Here is a 13,896-nt window from a genome sequence, read left to right as displayed (position 1 = left end):
TTTTTGTCGATGTAGCTTTATGGAAGCTTGTTTTTTGTGGGTTTAGGTATACTTGTCAGTGGCATGATTTTGCAGTTGGGCAGCACACAAATCATCAAGATCCACTGCTGGCAGTTCCCTTTGTAATTGCCAACCAATGACATCCCAGTTGCACTCTATGGGAGACAAGTCTGGAGATGCTGCAGACCATGGTGAAACATTTAGGTCACACAGGCCGCTCACAGTAGCACAAGCAACATACGGCTTGTTGTGTTGAAAAACGGATCGAGGAAAGTTTTGCAGACATGGCAGTACAAATAGCATTACATTTTATTTTTTTAAATAACTTTATTCAATTAATAATATACTGCATGACTTCCATAGCGCAATGTGATATCCCAGCCTGTCAATATTAATAGGAGTTTCACAGGGCTCTGGTTCGGTGACCGTGGACTACAGACGTGGCCTCTGGACTAGGGTCCTGCAAAGCTTGTTGGAAACATCAGGTTATCAATTCAACTAAATCAAATGACTATTACCAGCTTTGGTAGTAAGTCCATCCAGACAGCAATAAATGTGAACATTATCTGCTATTAATCTCTCCACAGAGCCATAAATGACCTAATGGTCTTTGTGTTGACATTATTCCGCAGGAAATACCATTGAGCACATTAACCTTATGTTTATGTGCATTCCACTGGTTGTAATAAAGGTGATTTGTGCTCTGCATATTACACCCATGTTCTGCTTACATTCCTGCCTGACACATCTGTATACTTATATATCTACTGGCTATATACATTAGGAGTGCAGATGTCCACAACTGTCACACAGCGACGTTAAAGAGCAATTACTGTTTTATATGGTACAAGAAAAGTACCTATAAGACTTAAATGTGGAGCGTGGCCCTAATATACCAGATCACATGTTTTGGGGTAATTTTGAGACATGCTTATTTTTTTATTCTATTATTGCTTTAAATGAGCAGAGATTCATGTAAAGTACCAAACTGCCCTGAAAGGGGATGTCAGATAATCTTAATGGCTCCAGCTTACTACAGATTAGTGCTCTTGCGATCTCCACTATGTCTTTCTGGTCGTGGTCACTTGACATTATTTGCAGTGATCATATGACGTACCAATGTGCTATAACAGAATAGAAAAGGCTGCAGACGATCGATCAGTGACAGCTGATCTCCTTGTATGGAGATTACATGAGCTGCCTCTGGCCGGGAGGAAAATACCAAGGGACTGTCACCTTTCATACCCTTAATTTGGGTGGCCTTTTATATGAGACAGACTCCCTTTAATTTAATTTGTTATTGAAACTTCTTTATTTGACTTCCCCAATCCACATGTGCTACGCAGGTCTATATGTTCTCCCAGTAACGGAATACAGACAAACGGTCTGTAGTCTGATTCCGCAGTCATAATTTGTCCCCTAATTCTTACTAACATACATGCAATAGGTTTGCAAACAGCAGGGGTTGTATGTGTAGCAATATTACTACAAATATTATTACTGTAAATATTCAGTCATTGTAGTCTGTTACCATGGAACGCAAAATAATACCAGATTTCCCATTGAGTCTAAGCGCAGGGCTGCTTGATTTCTCATTTTAGACGCTTTAGAAAAGTTAACAGTTTTTTCCCTGTAAATTTCAATGATCTAGAAATCCATTATCTTTAGGATTTTCCCATATTCCAGATTTTGAGCCCAATTTTTTTAATCAATAATGAACAAATCTTTCCATTCATTAGAAGTTCTCGATTACTGTGCGGGGGAAACAGTTTGCAATAGACTATGTGATTAACTGCGTACAAAGGACCCCCATACATTTTAGACTAAAGTCGTCTGATCCCGCTGGTTATCAACGGGTTCTGACGATGGTTTAATGTATATGGGGGTGTCAGCCAACTAATGGTCAGGAGACATGTCGATTGCACATGTCTGATTTCGGAATGACTATCACATTGTTCTCCCAGTGATTGTCCGACTTGTCAGCCGGTGGCTTTCTCATAGACAACACAGGAGCGCCATTGTTGCCATTGGACTATAAACTATGTCGTTGAGCTCACTTTTCCCTAAATGTATTTCTTGATTTCAATCTTGGACAGAGCGCTCTGCTGGGGGAACATCAGTCAGTCATGACTCGATGTGAAGAAGAACGGAAGAAACTTGCTGCCGAGTGGTCTGAATATCACACCCAGCAGAAATTGAGCAAAGAACGAGCAGAGAAAGATGTCACCAGGACAATAATGGCGGAGTCCCAGAGAGAGAGTGCCATTATCAGCCTGGCTAAGGTGTGAACAATTTGGATCGCCATCAATGTTTATAGAGTCAAACTGAGTGCAGACCTAAAAAGAGGTTCCCTATTTATTTCACGCACCACTCCAGCATTTTATCTACGCTGCCCCTAGTCTTACACTTACCCTCCGCCATCTTCACCTTTTATGGCCACTGCTTCTGTCATTCTCCAGCTGTTTAGGACCTGCCAGCTCGCTCCAGTGTTTGCTGGAATGAGTCAGAGGTCACTGTTCAATACAAGTCTATGAGAGTCTCGTTCTGGCTCTTACAGATTTGCATTGAGAGCTTGTGACCGTTACCTCTGAGTTCCAGACAGTTAGCAGTTGCGGTAACAAGATGATGCCGTGGGATTGAAGAAGTGTCGATAAAAGGTGAAGACGGCAGTGGGTAAGTATAAGACTATGGTCTGGGACCTTAGATTAATAGTACCACTCCTCGCTGACAAAAAAACGCTGGAGTGGTGCTTTAAATAGGAAATGCCATAGTTATCTGAATGCAGTTTGAGCCACCCATCATTTCAGAGTTCAGGATTTTTTGCAAATGACTTATGTCGTGACTGTGCACATAAAGGGGTAATATGAGAAAGGAATAAAGGGATCTTATTTCTATCCTCCAGAAACAGCACCACTGTTGTCCATGGGCTTTGTCTGATTTTGCGCTTCAGCCCAATTGAAGTAAACGTAAAATACAGTCTTCAGACAAGAGTGTGGCTGTTTCTGGGAAAAAAATAGCCCTTTTTTTCTAATCTTATAGAAGCTCTTCAAATTCAGGACCTAAAGCTTATAAACCTGCTGGAAAATTTCAGCCATTTATATGGCACATGTCTGATAGTGATCTCCAACTAAAAGTTTCAATACAACTCCTTTTAATATTAATGAAACTAAAAACAAAACCGTATTAATGACATTTAGTTTGGCTACGGCGCTGTCGCTTTAAGTACTTTCGAGCTTACTAGATTCTTTGATGACAGTGCCCTCTGCTGTTTGGTTTCCTTATCTACTTTGTGTTTCTCTTTAGGAGCAGGCAGAGCTGAAGGTGCAGTTTAGCGAGCTGAGGAACAAGGAGCAGCAGCTGGCATTAGACAGGGAGGCTTTAGAAAAAGAGAGGCAGGAGCTAAGGCTTGAGAAAGAACGGGTCAATTCCTCCGCCCTTCGTGTTCGCCAGCGGGCTGAAGAAGTAGAGAGTGTGAGCAAGGTAATGTTCCTCCATAACCTGCACGGGCAGAATGTTCATGTTTCTAATATCTGTGTCAAAAACTGTAAATATCATATTTAACGGAAATTCCAGTTCTACAGTCGTTCACATATTTATGACACACATGCTTTGTTGTCTCTTATCTGTCATATTTTTCCATTTATGTGACATTATTCTTCCTAAATAACTCAAAGAAGGAAAACGTGGCAAAAAAACCATTACAAAATATGAATATCTATTCAGTGAAGGTTTTGGATGCAGAATTGGTGTTGACCTCACCACGTCTTAGTGTCTGCCTACAGTTGGCGTATACTCCCTAAAATAGTGCACGGCAGAGCGCACACTCACTCTGCGTCACCATTGCTCATGCGTTGGCTCATGCGTCCGGACCCCGTTTTGCAGGCGATTTCAGACATATGCCCCTACGAGGACGCAGAACTCAATGTGAAAGCACTCTTACATCCAAAGGAAGCGAGACTGCCACGTCTGATGACTGGCTGCTAGGCTCACGTGAGCCCTGGAGACCCACGCTAGAACGAAACTGGCATTGAAGTGGAGTATAGGCTATTATAACTAGATGGAGGCCGGATGCTATCGCATCGGGAGGGCGGTAATGTCACGATGGGGGCAGGCTCTTCAAGAGTCTTATTTGCCCTTTGTTGTCTTTGACGTTGTGCCTTTGCTGCTTTCCTTTCATTGCCATTGGCGTACTTTTTAGGAGGAGCCGTGTTGGCGTAGATATTTGCTTTTTAAAGGGGTTTTCCAACTAATGAAAGTTAATTTTAAAAATTTACCGTGTACCGAACATGCCACAGCTCCTGGGCAGGGGAGGAAGCAAAAGACAATACTGACATTACAGCAGGAGTTCGCAGAGGATACATTTTGTGAGGTAAAATATTGTTTAAAAACAGTCAGTGAAATATTTTACCTGATAAAATGAATCATCTGTGATCCCAGCGGCGGCGTGTTCGCGATGGTGTTCCACTGGTGGTACCGCGCAAGATGCTGCATACGGCGTATACAGTGTGTGTGGTGCGTACGGTGTTTACAGTGTGTGTGTGTGGTGCGTATGGGCGTATACAGTGTGTGTTGTGTGTGTGTGTGGTGCAACCGTGTTCCGCTGGTGGTACTGCGCAAGAGGCTACGTACGGCGTATACAGTGTGTGGTGCGTATGACATATACAGTGTTTGTGTGCGGTGCATACGGCGTATACAGTGTGTGTGTGGTGCGTACTGTGTATACAGTGTGTGTGTGGTGCTTATGGGCATATACAGTTTGTGTGTGTGTGGTGCAACCGTGTTCCGCTGGTGGTACTGCGCAAGAGGCTACGTACGGCGTATACAGTGTGTGGTGCGTATGACATATACAGTGTTTGTGTGCGGTGCATACGGCGTATACAGTGTGTGTGTGGTGCGTACTGTGTATACAGTGTGTGTGTGGTGCTTATGGGCATATACAGTTTGTGTGTGTGTGGTGCAACCGTGTTCCGCTGGTGGTACTGCGCAAGAGGCTACGTACGGCGTATACAGTGTGTGGTGCGTATGACATATACAGTGTTTGTGTGTGGTGCATATGGCGTATACAGTGTGTGTGTAGTGCGTACAGTATATACAGTGTGTGTGTGTGTGGTGCGTACGGCATATACAGTGTGTGTGTGGTGTGACGGTGTTCCACTGGTGGTACCGTGCAAGAGGCTGGTACTACCAGCAGTTTCCATATTGAGACATCCATCACTTGGGTGTCCCAATGTGGAGGTCGGTGAACTTCCACCGCCTGGAATTCTGGGATCTGCACACATCTGGACGGAACAGGATGTTAAGACATTACAAGGTAAGTACTGTATATCTAATATATAAAGCTGAATGTGTGTATGTATGTATGTGTGTATGTCCGGGATTGGCATCTGCACCGTCGCAGCTACAGCCACAAAATTTTGCACAGTCACACGTCTGCACCCCGAGAGCGTCATAAGTTATGTTGTGAGGCGAAATTTTAACCCCGCACGTTCCAATTCACCAAACAATTTTGCCCCTATCTACATAATGTGGAAAAAGTGAAAGGAAAAGTGTTGGAGGCAAATTGACAGCTGCCAGATGTGAACAACGGGGACTTAAAGAATGAGAGCGATGGCGCCAAAGAGTATATACTGTACAGTTGCTAAGGTGGGGCCCCAACATGGGATAATCACCACACACGGGGATATGAACACACACACAAAATGCGCCACACACTACCACGTGCTTGACCACATATACCACCCTCAGCACACATTTCACCACACATACACCAACCTCGCCACATAAAAGTCGAAACACAAAAGTCGCCACTGAAAACTCGCCACGCGCAAAACTCGCCACACGTGCAAAACTCACCTCATGGAAAACTCGCCACATGGAAAACTCGCCACACGCAAAACTTGCACACGCGGAAAAATTGCCACATGCACAAAAGTTGCCTCACGCAAAACTTACATATACTCAAAACGCACCACACATAAAACGCACCACACATAAAACTCACCATGCGCAAAACTTGCTGCACACAACTTGCTACACTAACCTGTCACATGCAACTCGACACACAAAAAGTTGCTACACGCATGTCGCCACACAAAACTCATCTCACAAAAGTCGCTACATGCATGTCGCCACACGCAACTCAACACACACAACTTGACACATGAAAATCGCCCTAAAACACACACAAGTCTGGTATTGTCCTTCAAAACTAAAAATCTGACTAATAAGCAAACAAACTACAAGAGCAACAAATGTACCATATAGGAAATACGGCAGCTGTCAGTCACATGACCTGTCTATTATGTATATGTGTGAGCTAATATATACTACCAGGGGGGAGGGCTTCCTGTTGGCTGGGGATTTATCAGGCTGCCAATAGCAACCAATCACAGCTCAGCTTCTATTTTGCTACAGTTAATTAATCTGAGCTCTGATTGGTTAATATAGGCAACAAAGGACATTCTCAGTATAACAAAGCTAATATACTGTATGTGGTAAAATGCTTCTATTAGCTTAGTTTTTGCCTTTTAATAATTACATTTCTATCTATTTGTTTTGTGGTTTTTGTGTGCAGAATAAATTTTTGTTAACACATTCTATTTTGATAACAGCAGTTATTAACCCAGGCGAAGCCGGGTAGTACAGCTAGTATTAAGATAAATTGACAAATGGGTGACCTCAAAGGGGTATAAATCCAAACCCTTCTGTTTGTAGTTTATTAATTAACCACAGAATAAGACACAACAACAGTAGCTGATTTTGGGTGAATGGGGCACTGCAAGGAAAATAAATTGTAATAAATCTGGGTGCAATAAAGATGTGATCCCAGTTTTAAGTAGAACACTGAAGGTCCACTGTGACAAAGTAGCATGTAACTTAACACACTAGTAGGACAGTGCACAATTGTGAGCATCTTCATACTTTTGTCTTACTATAGCTGGCCTCTCAACGTTATGAAGATGGGGAAAAAGCTTTAGGTGAAGCCAGAAAGGTGGAGTCTGGACACCAGGAAAGGCTGAGATCCATTCAAGGGCAACTGGAATATTTAAGACAACGGGAGGAACATCTTCACCAAGTAAGGAAATGTCATTGAAGAGAGTGTCTGTATTTATTCGACTGGCTGTGTATGAATTACACAGAATAAAGCAGCATACAGTATCAATATCCACAGGCTTAGACATTATGGCAAAGCGGCCTCTAGTAGAAAGAGCACGGTGTAAAAACCGAATTTAGTCTATTGGTCTATGTCAGACATTAGTGTAGCCAGGAAGAGCTTTAACAATCTTTGATTTATTTTCTGATTTATGGATAATGAGTTGCCGGAACAATTGCTGGATAATCTATTCTTGAGCATGTTGGGTGTTATAATCTTGATATCCAAGTTCTGTAATAGGAGATTTACAGTCAGGGTCGAAAGTGTTGGCAACCTTGAAATTGTTCCAGAAAATGAAGTTTCTTTATTTCTTCATTGGGGGACACAGATAACCGTGGGTGTATGCTGCTGCTGCTAGGAGGCTGACACTATGCAAAAAAATCACAGAGAAAAAAAGCAGAGATGGTTACCTGCTGAAGCCTCCAAACAAATGCACCAGCAGGGTGCATCGGACCTGATTAATGATGGCAACAACACAGGTGCAAAAAATACCGATGAAACAACCACTTTCAATCCAGTGTTGGCTGTTTGGCATTAGTGCACAAAAAGATAAGCGATAATAGTCTGTATGTGGCATTGTTCACACAAGCAATGCAGAGCATCTGGTTTACAGCCTATTACTAACGCACATACAGGCGGGCTGCCCAGTGCTACAAAATGCATGCTGTGTGAATAGAGGCCTTCAGTTTACAGAGCCATCTTGGTCCGACTGCGCCCTGCAAGATAAAGTGCAAAAAAACCCACATATTAATGTATGTAAGGTATTAGTTTATATTGGGGCCTCAATACGTAAGCCGGCAACCCACGTCAAGGGTCCTTACATTGACACACTGCATTGAGGCTGACACTATGCAAAAAAGGAAAAAGAGTAGCTCCTCCCTGGCAGTAGACATTTACCGACAGGCACCAAGCACCTCAGTTTGTGCTTAGTGTCTGTGGGAGGCGGACCTGGATCTTCAGATCCGCAGCTAACCTTTGTTTCCTTACAGGTTTGTTGCATTTTAATAACTTTCTTCTTTGTTTTTCAGATACAGCAATCCAGGGAATCAGGGTGTTATTTTCACTCTGCCTTCCCAAGAGAGGCGGCTGAGCGAGCAGTGTGGTGTCACCCACACCGCATCTCTCAGACCGCTGGCAGGACTTTATCCCCTGTCACCTTCACAGGTGCTCCAGGGTCTAAATGGTGGCTGTCCTTGCCAAATGTCCCCCTCACCCCTCTCCTCGGAGAGGGCTGAGAGGAAGACGGTGGTCACCAGCGGTGACCTCCCCCCTTCGTTTAGGGGGTTGATGCCGTCTTCTGGATGAAGGATCTGTGATCCAGCGACCCTCCCTACCATGGGCCCCTGGACGATCCTCATGACATGTGAAGGGCGATGGCCATGGCCATCCTTCGTTCCAGGGGGATTCTAATTATCCCTTACCTGGACGACCTGTTGATCAAGGGATCATCCCATCGAGACTGCTCGAAGTCTCCAAATCTCTCTGTACACTCTGACTCGTCTCGGCTGGATCATCAACCGAGACAAGTCCTCTCTGATTCCTTCCCAGCGCCTGTCCTTCCTGGGCATGAAATTCAACACGAACTTGGCTCGGGTCTTTCTCCCGAAGGACAAGTTCACCATTCTCTGCAAAGCAGTCCGATCTCTAAAACACCCAGCTCCCCGCTTACTACGGTTCTGTATGGGAGGCCGTACCCTTCACCCAGTGTCACACTCGCCCTCTCCAGCTGTTTCTTCTGTCCGCTTGGAACAGGTCCGCGACCTCTTTGGACCGTCCTGTTCGTCTTCCTCTCCAAGTTCGGCAGTCCCTAACCTGGTGGACTCTGTCCTCTTCAGTCCTGAGAGGGAGGTCCTTCCTTCCCCTTCGGTGGCAGGTCATCACCACCGATGTCAGCCTGCTCAGATGGGGAACAGTCTTCCGACAACACACAGCGCAGGGCCGCTGGACCGCCCAGGAGGCTCTTCTTCCCATCAATCTCCTGGAGATCAGAGCAATCTTCCTTGCCCTATGCCACTGGCAGTCTCTCCTGACCGGCTGTCCCATCTGCATTCAATCGGACAACGCCACGGCCGTGGCGTACTTGAACCACCGGGGCGGGACTCTCAGCAGTCAGGTGATGGCGGAAACGGCAAAAATTCTAAAGTGGGCGGAACGTCACGTTCTGGCATTATCAGCCGTTCACATCCCGGGGGTCGAAAATTGGGCAGCCGATTTCCTCAGCCGCCAAGGTCTGGCAGCGGACGAGTGGTCTCTCCATCCCTCAGTCTTCGATCAAATTTGTCATTGCTGGGGCACTCCGGACGTCGACCTTATGGCGTCTCGGATGAACCACAAGGTACCACAGTTTGTAGCCAGATCCCGGGACCCTCTGGCCATCAGCCACGACGCTTTGGTAATGCCGTGGTCCCAGTTTCAGTTTCCTTACCTGTTCCCCCTTCTTCCCTTGATCCCAAGGGTTGTAAAGAAGGTAAAGTTGGAGGGAATTCCAGTTATCCTGATAGCGCCAGACTGGCCAAGACACCCTTGGTACCCGGAACTCGTAAACATGCTTTCCGATACCCCTTGGAGACGCCCAAACCTTCTCTCACAGGGCCCGCTCTTCCACCAGAGTTCTCAGTCTCTGAGTTTAACGGCATGGCCGTTGAGGCCGCGGTCTTAAGGGAGTCCGGTTTTTCTCAACAGGTCAGAGACCATGATCAGAGCCAGAAAGCCAGCTTCTTCTCGCATTTACCACAGGTACTGGAAGGCCTTTTTCCGGTGGTGTGAAACAAACCAGGTTTTTCCTATGTCCTTTTCCCTTCCGGACTTTCTTGGCTTCCTTCAGTCAGGTCTCGATTCGGGACTGTCCCTCAGTACCCTAAAGGGCCAAGTCTCCTCTTTGTCCATTCTTTTCCAAAGGGACTTGTCTTCCATTTCTCAGGTAAAGACCTTCCTCCAGGGAGTTGTTCATCTTGCTCCTCCCTTCCGTTCCCCTTTGGAACCTTGGGATCTCAACCTTGTTCTCGGTGCTCTTCAGGCCGCTCCCTTCGAACCTCTTCAGGACGTTTCTTTTTCCCTTCTCTCTTGGAAGGTGGCTTTCCTCATTGCTATCACATCAATCAGGAGGGTCTCCCGAGTTGGCAGCCTTATCCTGCCGTTCCCCGTTTCTGATTCTTCATCAGGACAAGGTAGTTCTCAGACCTGTCCCTGCGTTCCTTCCCAAGGTGGTATCTTCTTTCCACATCAATGAGGACATCGTCCTTCCCTCATTTTGCCCTTCCCCGGTCATCCCCTGGAGAAGTCTCTTCTCTTCACAAACTGGACGTGGTCAGGGCCATTCGGGTCTATCTTTCTAGACCTGCCCCCTTTCGCCAATCCGATTCTCTGTCATCTCTGAGGGTCGCTGGAAAGGCCTTCAAGAGTCCAAATCCACAATCTCTCGCTGGATTCGTTCAGCGATAACGAAATCCTACCGTGTTCATGAGACACTGCCCCCTCCCGGGGTGCCGGCCCACTCCACCAGAGCTGTCGGAGCTTCTTGGGCTGTTCGTCACCAGGCGACAACTCTGACAGTGGCATTTAAGAAGCGCATCCGGCCGGAAGTGCGCGCACTGGTGACCCCATAACGTGATCGGGGGTCATTGGCCTCTATGGTTGTTGATGGCGGATTGCTGTGAGCGCCACCCAGTGGTTGGCGCTCATAGCAATGCAGTAATTTTGCTACATTTTGCCTCTATTTAGCAGAGCCAATCAGGCTATTGAAGCATGGCAAAAGCAAAAAGAAAAAAATGTTTTTAAAAATATGAAAAATATAAAAGTTAAAATCACCCCTCTTTCGCCCCAAATAAAACAATAAAAAAAAAAATCAAACATACACATATTTGCTATCGCCGCATTCAGAATCGCCCGATCTATCAATAAAATAAACGGAGTAGCAAAAAAGAAAAACGCCAGAATTAAGTTTTTTTGGTCGCCGCGACATTGCATTAAAATGCGATAACGGGAGATCAAAATAACGTATCGGCACCGAAATGGTATCTGTCATGGTTTAGACAGGGTTAATGCCCTGCCCTCTCAGGATTAATTGTTGTGGCCTCCTTTTGGATCTGTAAGGGATATTTATATCCACGCTGAACTAGGATTCTCTGTCAGTTATACTTTCGTTCTGGCTGTGTCTCTGACCCCCTGGTGTGCGGGTGCATACTGTGTTGTTTGTTTGCTCTCTGTGCTCGATCTGGTCTTTTTGGTTTTCTCGGCTTCTCTGCTTTGTGTTTCTAGTCATTCGCTTACTCGGCTTTCTGACCTATGTCTTCCACCAGGCTATCCTTCTATCTCACCGTCCAGTACCTCGCTTAACTCCTGGTTATTGACCACGGCACGTTTGACTACTCTCCGGCACCGTTCGCCTCCTTTGCACCCCGGCACCTGGCTCTGCCCCTGGCCATTCCCCCTCTGTCACATGGGTCAGGTCCTGCTTGCTACCTAGTGAGTTATCCGCCGTTCTGCTCTGGGCTCCCTTACTGCGGCGAGTAGCCTCCCGGCAGTAGTTACACCCGGGATCCCTTACAGTATCAATAAAAACATCAGCCCGGCATGCAAAAAATAAGCCCTCACCCAACCCAAGATCACAAAAATTGGAGACACTACAGGTATCAGAAAATTGCGCAATTTGTTTTTGTTTTTTCTTTTTTAGCAAACTTTGGAATTTTTTTTCACCACTTAGATAAAAAATAACGTAGACATACTGTATTTTGTGTCCATGAACTCGTTATGACCTGAAGAGTCATAATGGCAGGTCAGTTTTAGCATTTAGTGAATCTAGCAAAAAAGCCAAACAAAAAACAAGTGTGGGATTGCACTTTTGTTTGCAATTTCATCGCACCTGGAATTTTATTCCAGTTTTCTAATACACGACATGGTTAAACCAACAATGTCGTTCAAAAGTAAAACTCGTCCTGCAAAAAATAAGCCCTCACATGGCCATATTGACGGAAAAATAAAAAAGTTATGCCTCTGGGAAGGAGGGGGAGCTAAAAATGAAAATGCAAAACCCAAAAAAGCTCCGGTCATTAAGGGGTTAAAACCAACTCAAGTCCCACAGATTTTTGGCCAAATGAATCTATGTCTTATCTAGTCGACTACAGCAGGGTAGGCGGATGTCTACTTCTATTTTGTCATAACTGACTTTCCGTCGTTCAGGAAGAATGGGTCAGAGACCTAGTGTCTTCTGGATTTAGGTTAGAGTTTTCTTCCCTACCTCCGTCACGAAACAGTAGGCCCATCCTGGACCTGAAGTTACTCCAAAGCTTCCTGCGTTTCGCTGTTAGTGGGGAACTTTCAATTTTACAGTCCTTCTGATTTGCCACTGCTCCCAGAGTGTTCACAAGGTCATGGCGGCCATCATGTCCATTCTGCACTCTCGTGGTGTGGTCGTCCTTCCATACCTGGACGACCTTTGATCAAAGGGCTTTTCTCTCAGGACTGCACGGAGTGCGTCTGTATAACCTTGGATATACTTTCTCTTCCTGGTTGGCTGATAAACTTCAACAAGTCTCCACCAGTCCTGACTCAGCAGATATCCCTTTTAGGGATGAACTTGGACACCTCACGAGGGTTGGTACTTCGCCCTCGGGGTAATTTCATAGCCCTTCAACACGGAGCCTGGGCACTATGTTGCCCATTTCCTCTTTCGTTTCGGTTCAGGAGGCGGGTCCTTGGCGGGATGGTGCAAGCGATGGAAGCTGTTCCCTAAGAGTATGCAAAGCAGTCATCAAAGCAAAAGGTGGCTACTTTGAAGAACCTAGAATATAAGACATATTTTCAGTTGTTTCACACTTTTCTGTTAAGTGTATAATTCCACATGTGTTAATTCATAGTTTTGATGCCTTCAGTGTGAATGTACAATTTTCATAGTCATGAAAATACTGAAAAATCTTTAATGAGAAGGTGTGTCCAAACTTTTGGTCTGTACTGTACATCAACCATCAGGGGGGCACCTGCAGCAGGGTGGCAATGCGCGAGGTGGAACACATTCTCAACTGGGCCAAAACAAACCGGTCTGTCATCTCGGCGATTCACATCCCAGGCGTAAAAAAAATGGGCGGTAGACTTCCTCAGCTGTCAGGGTCTCAGGGATGTGGTCTCTTCATCCGGAGATCTTCCAACAGATTTGTCATCGCCGGGGGACTCTGGACGTGGACCTCATGGCATCAAGGCTAAACGCCAAGGTGCCCGAGGTCATAGCTCAGTCCCGGGATCCAGTTACCATCGGGGTAGACGCACTAATCTTGGCGCCACTTTAGTCTGCCTTACGTGTTCCCTCTAATTCCATTACGTCTGAGGGTTATCAAGAAGATCAAGCGGGAAGGAGATCCGATTATCCTAGTCGATCCGGACTGGCCTCACTGGGCGGGTTATGCAGAGTTGGTGCAGCTCGTCGCCAACGTTCCCTGGTGACTACTGGACCAACCAGATCTTCTTTCCCAAGGCCGATTTGCCACTGGAAATCAGAAGCCCTGTGTTTAACGGCCTGACCGTTGAATCCTACGTGGTGCAGGGAACAAGCCCGCTACCCTCTTTACTCTTTATCACGACCATTTTGGAGTTTCTTCAGACTGCTCTGGACTCAGGTCTAGCGCTTTATTCTCTCAAAGGTCTGCCTTATCAGTTTTATTCCAGCGGCGGATTGCTTCTAAGCCACAGGTGAAGACTTTCATTCAGGGGGTCTCCCGCAGGGTTTCCCCCCTATAGAAGGCCTTTGGAAC

The 13,896-nt window shown here is 45.8% G+C and overlaps 1 protein-coding gene across 4 annotated transcripts in view; it reads left to right on the top strand.

Moving 5' to 3' along the window:
* Positions 1–13,896, top strand: part of FBF1 (Fas binding factor 1) — a 108,510-nt gene that overhangs the window by 69,065 nt on the left and 25,549 nt on the right. For all 4 annotated transcript variants that reach the window (XM_077251778.1, XM_077251776.1, XM_077251777.1 and 1 more), the window contains 3 exons: positions 2,097–2,282; positions 3,304–3,480; positions 6,938–7,075. In XM_077251778.1, the coding sequence (XP_077107893.1) occupies positions 2,097–2,282; positions 3,304–3,480; positions 6,938–7,075 (501 nt within the window). The remainder of the gene's footprint in view (positions 1–2,096; positions 2,283–3,303; positions 3,481–6,937; positions 7,076–13,896) is intronic.

This window comes from Ranitomeya variabilis, chromosome 4, assembly GCF_051348905.1.
Source record: "Ranitomeya variabilis isolate aRanVar5 chromosome 4, aRanVar5.hap1, whole genome shotgun sequence".
Classification (NCBI taxonomy): Eukaryota; Metazoa; Chordata; class Amphibia; order Anura; family Dendrobatidae; genus Ranitomeya; species Ranitomeya variabilis.
This window is presented reverse-complemented; position numbering and strand designations above follow the sequence as displayed.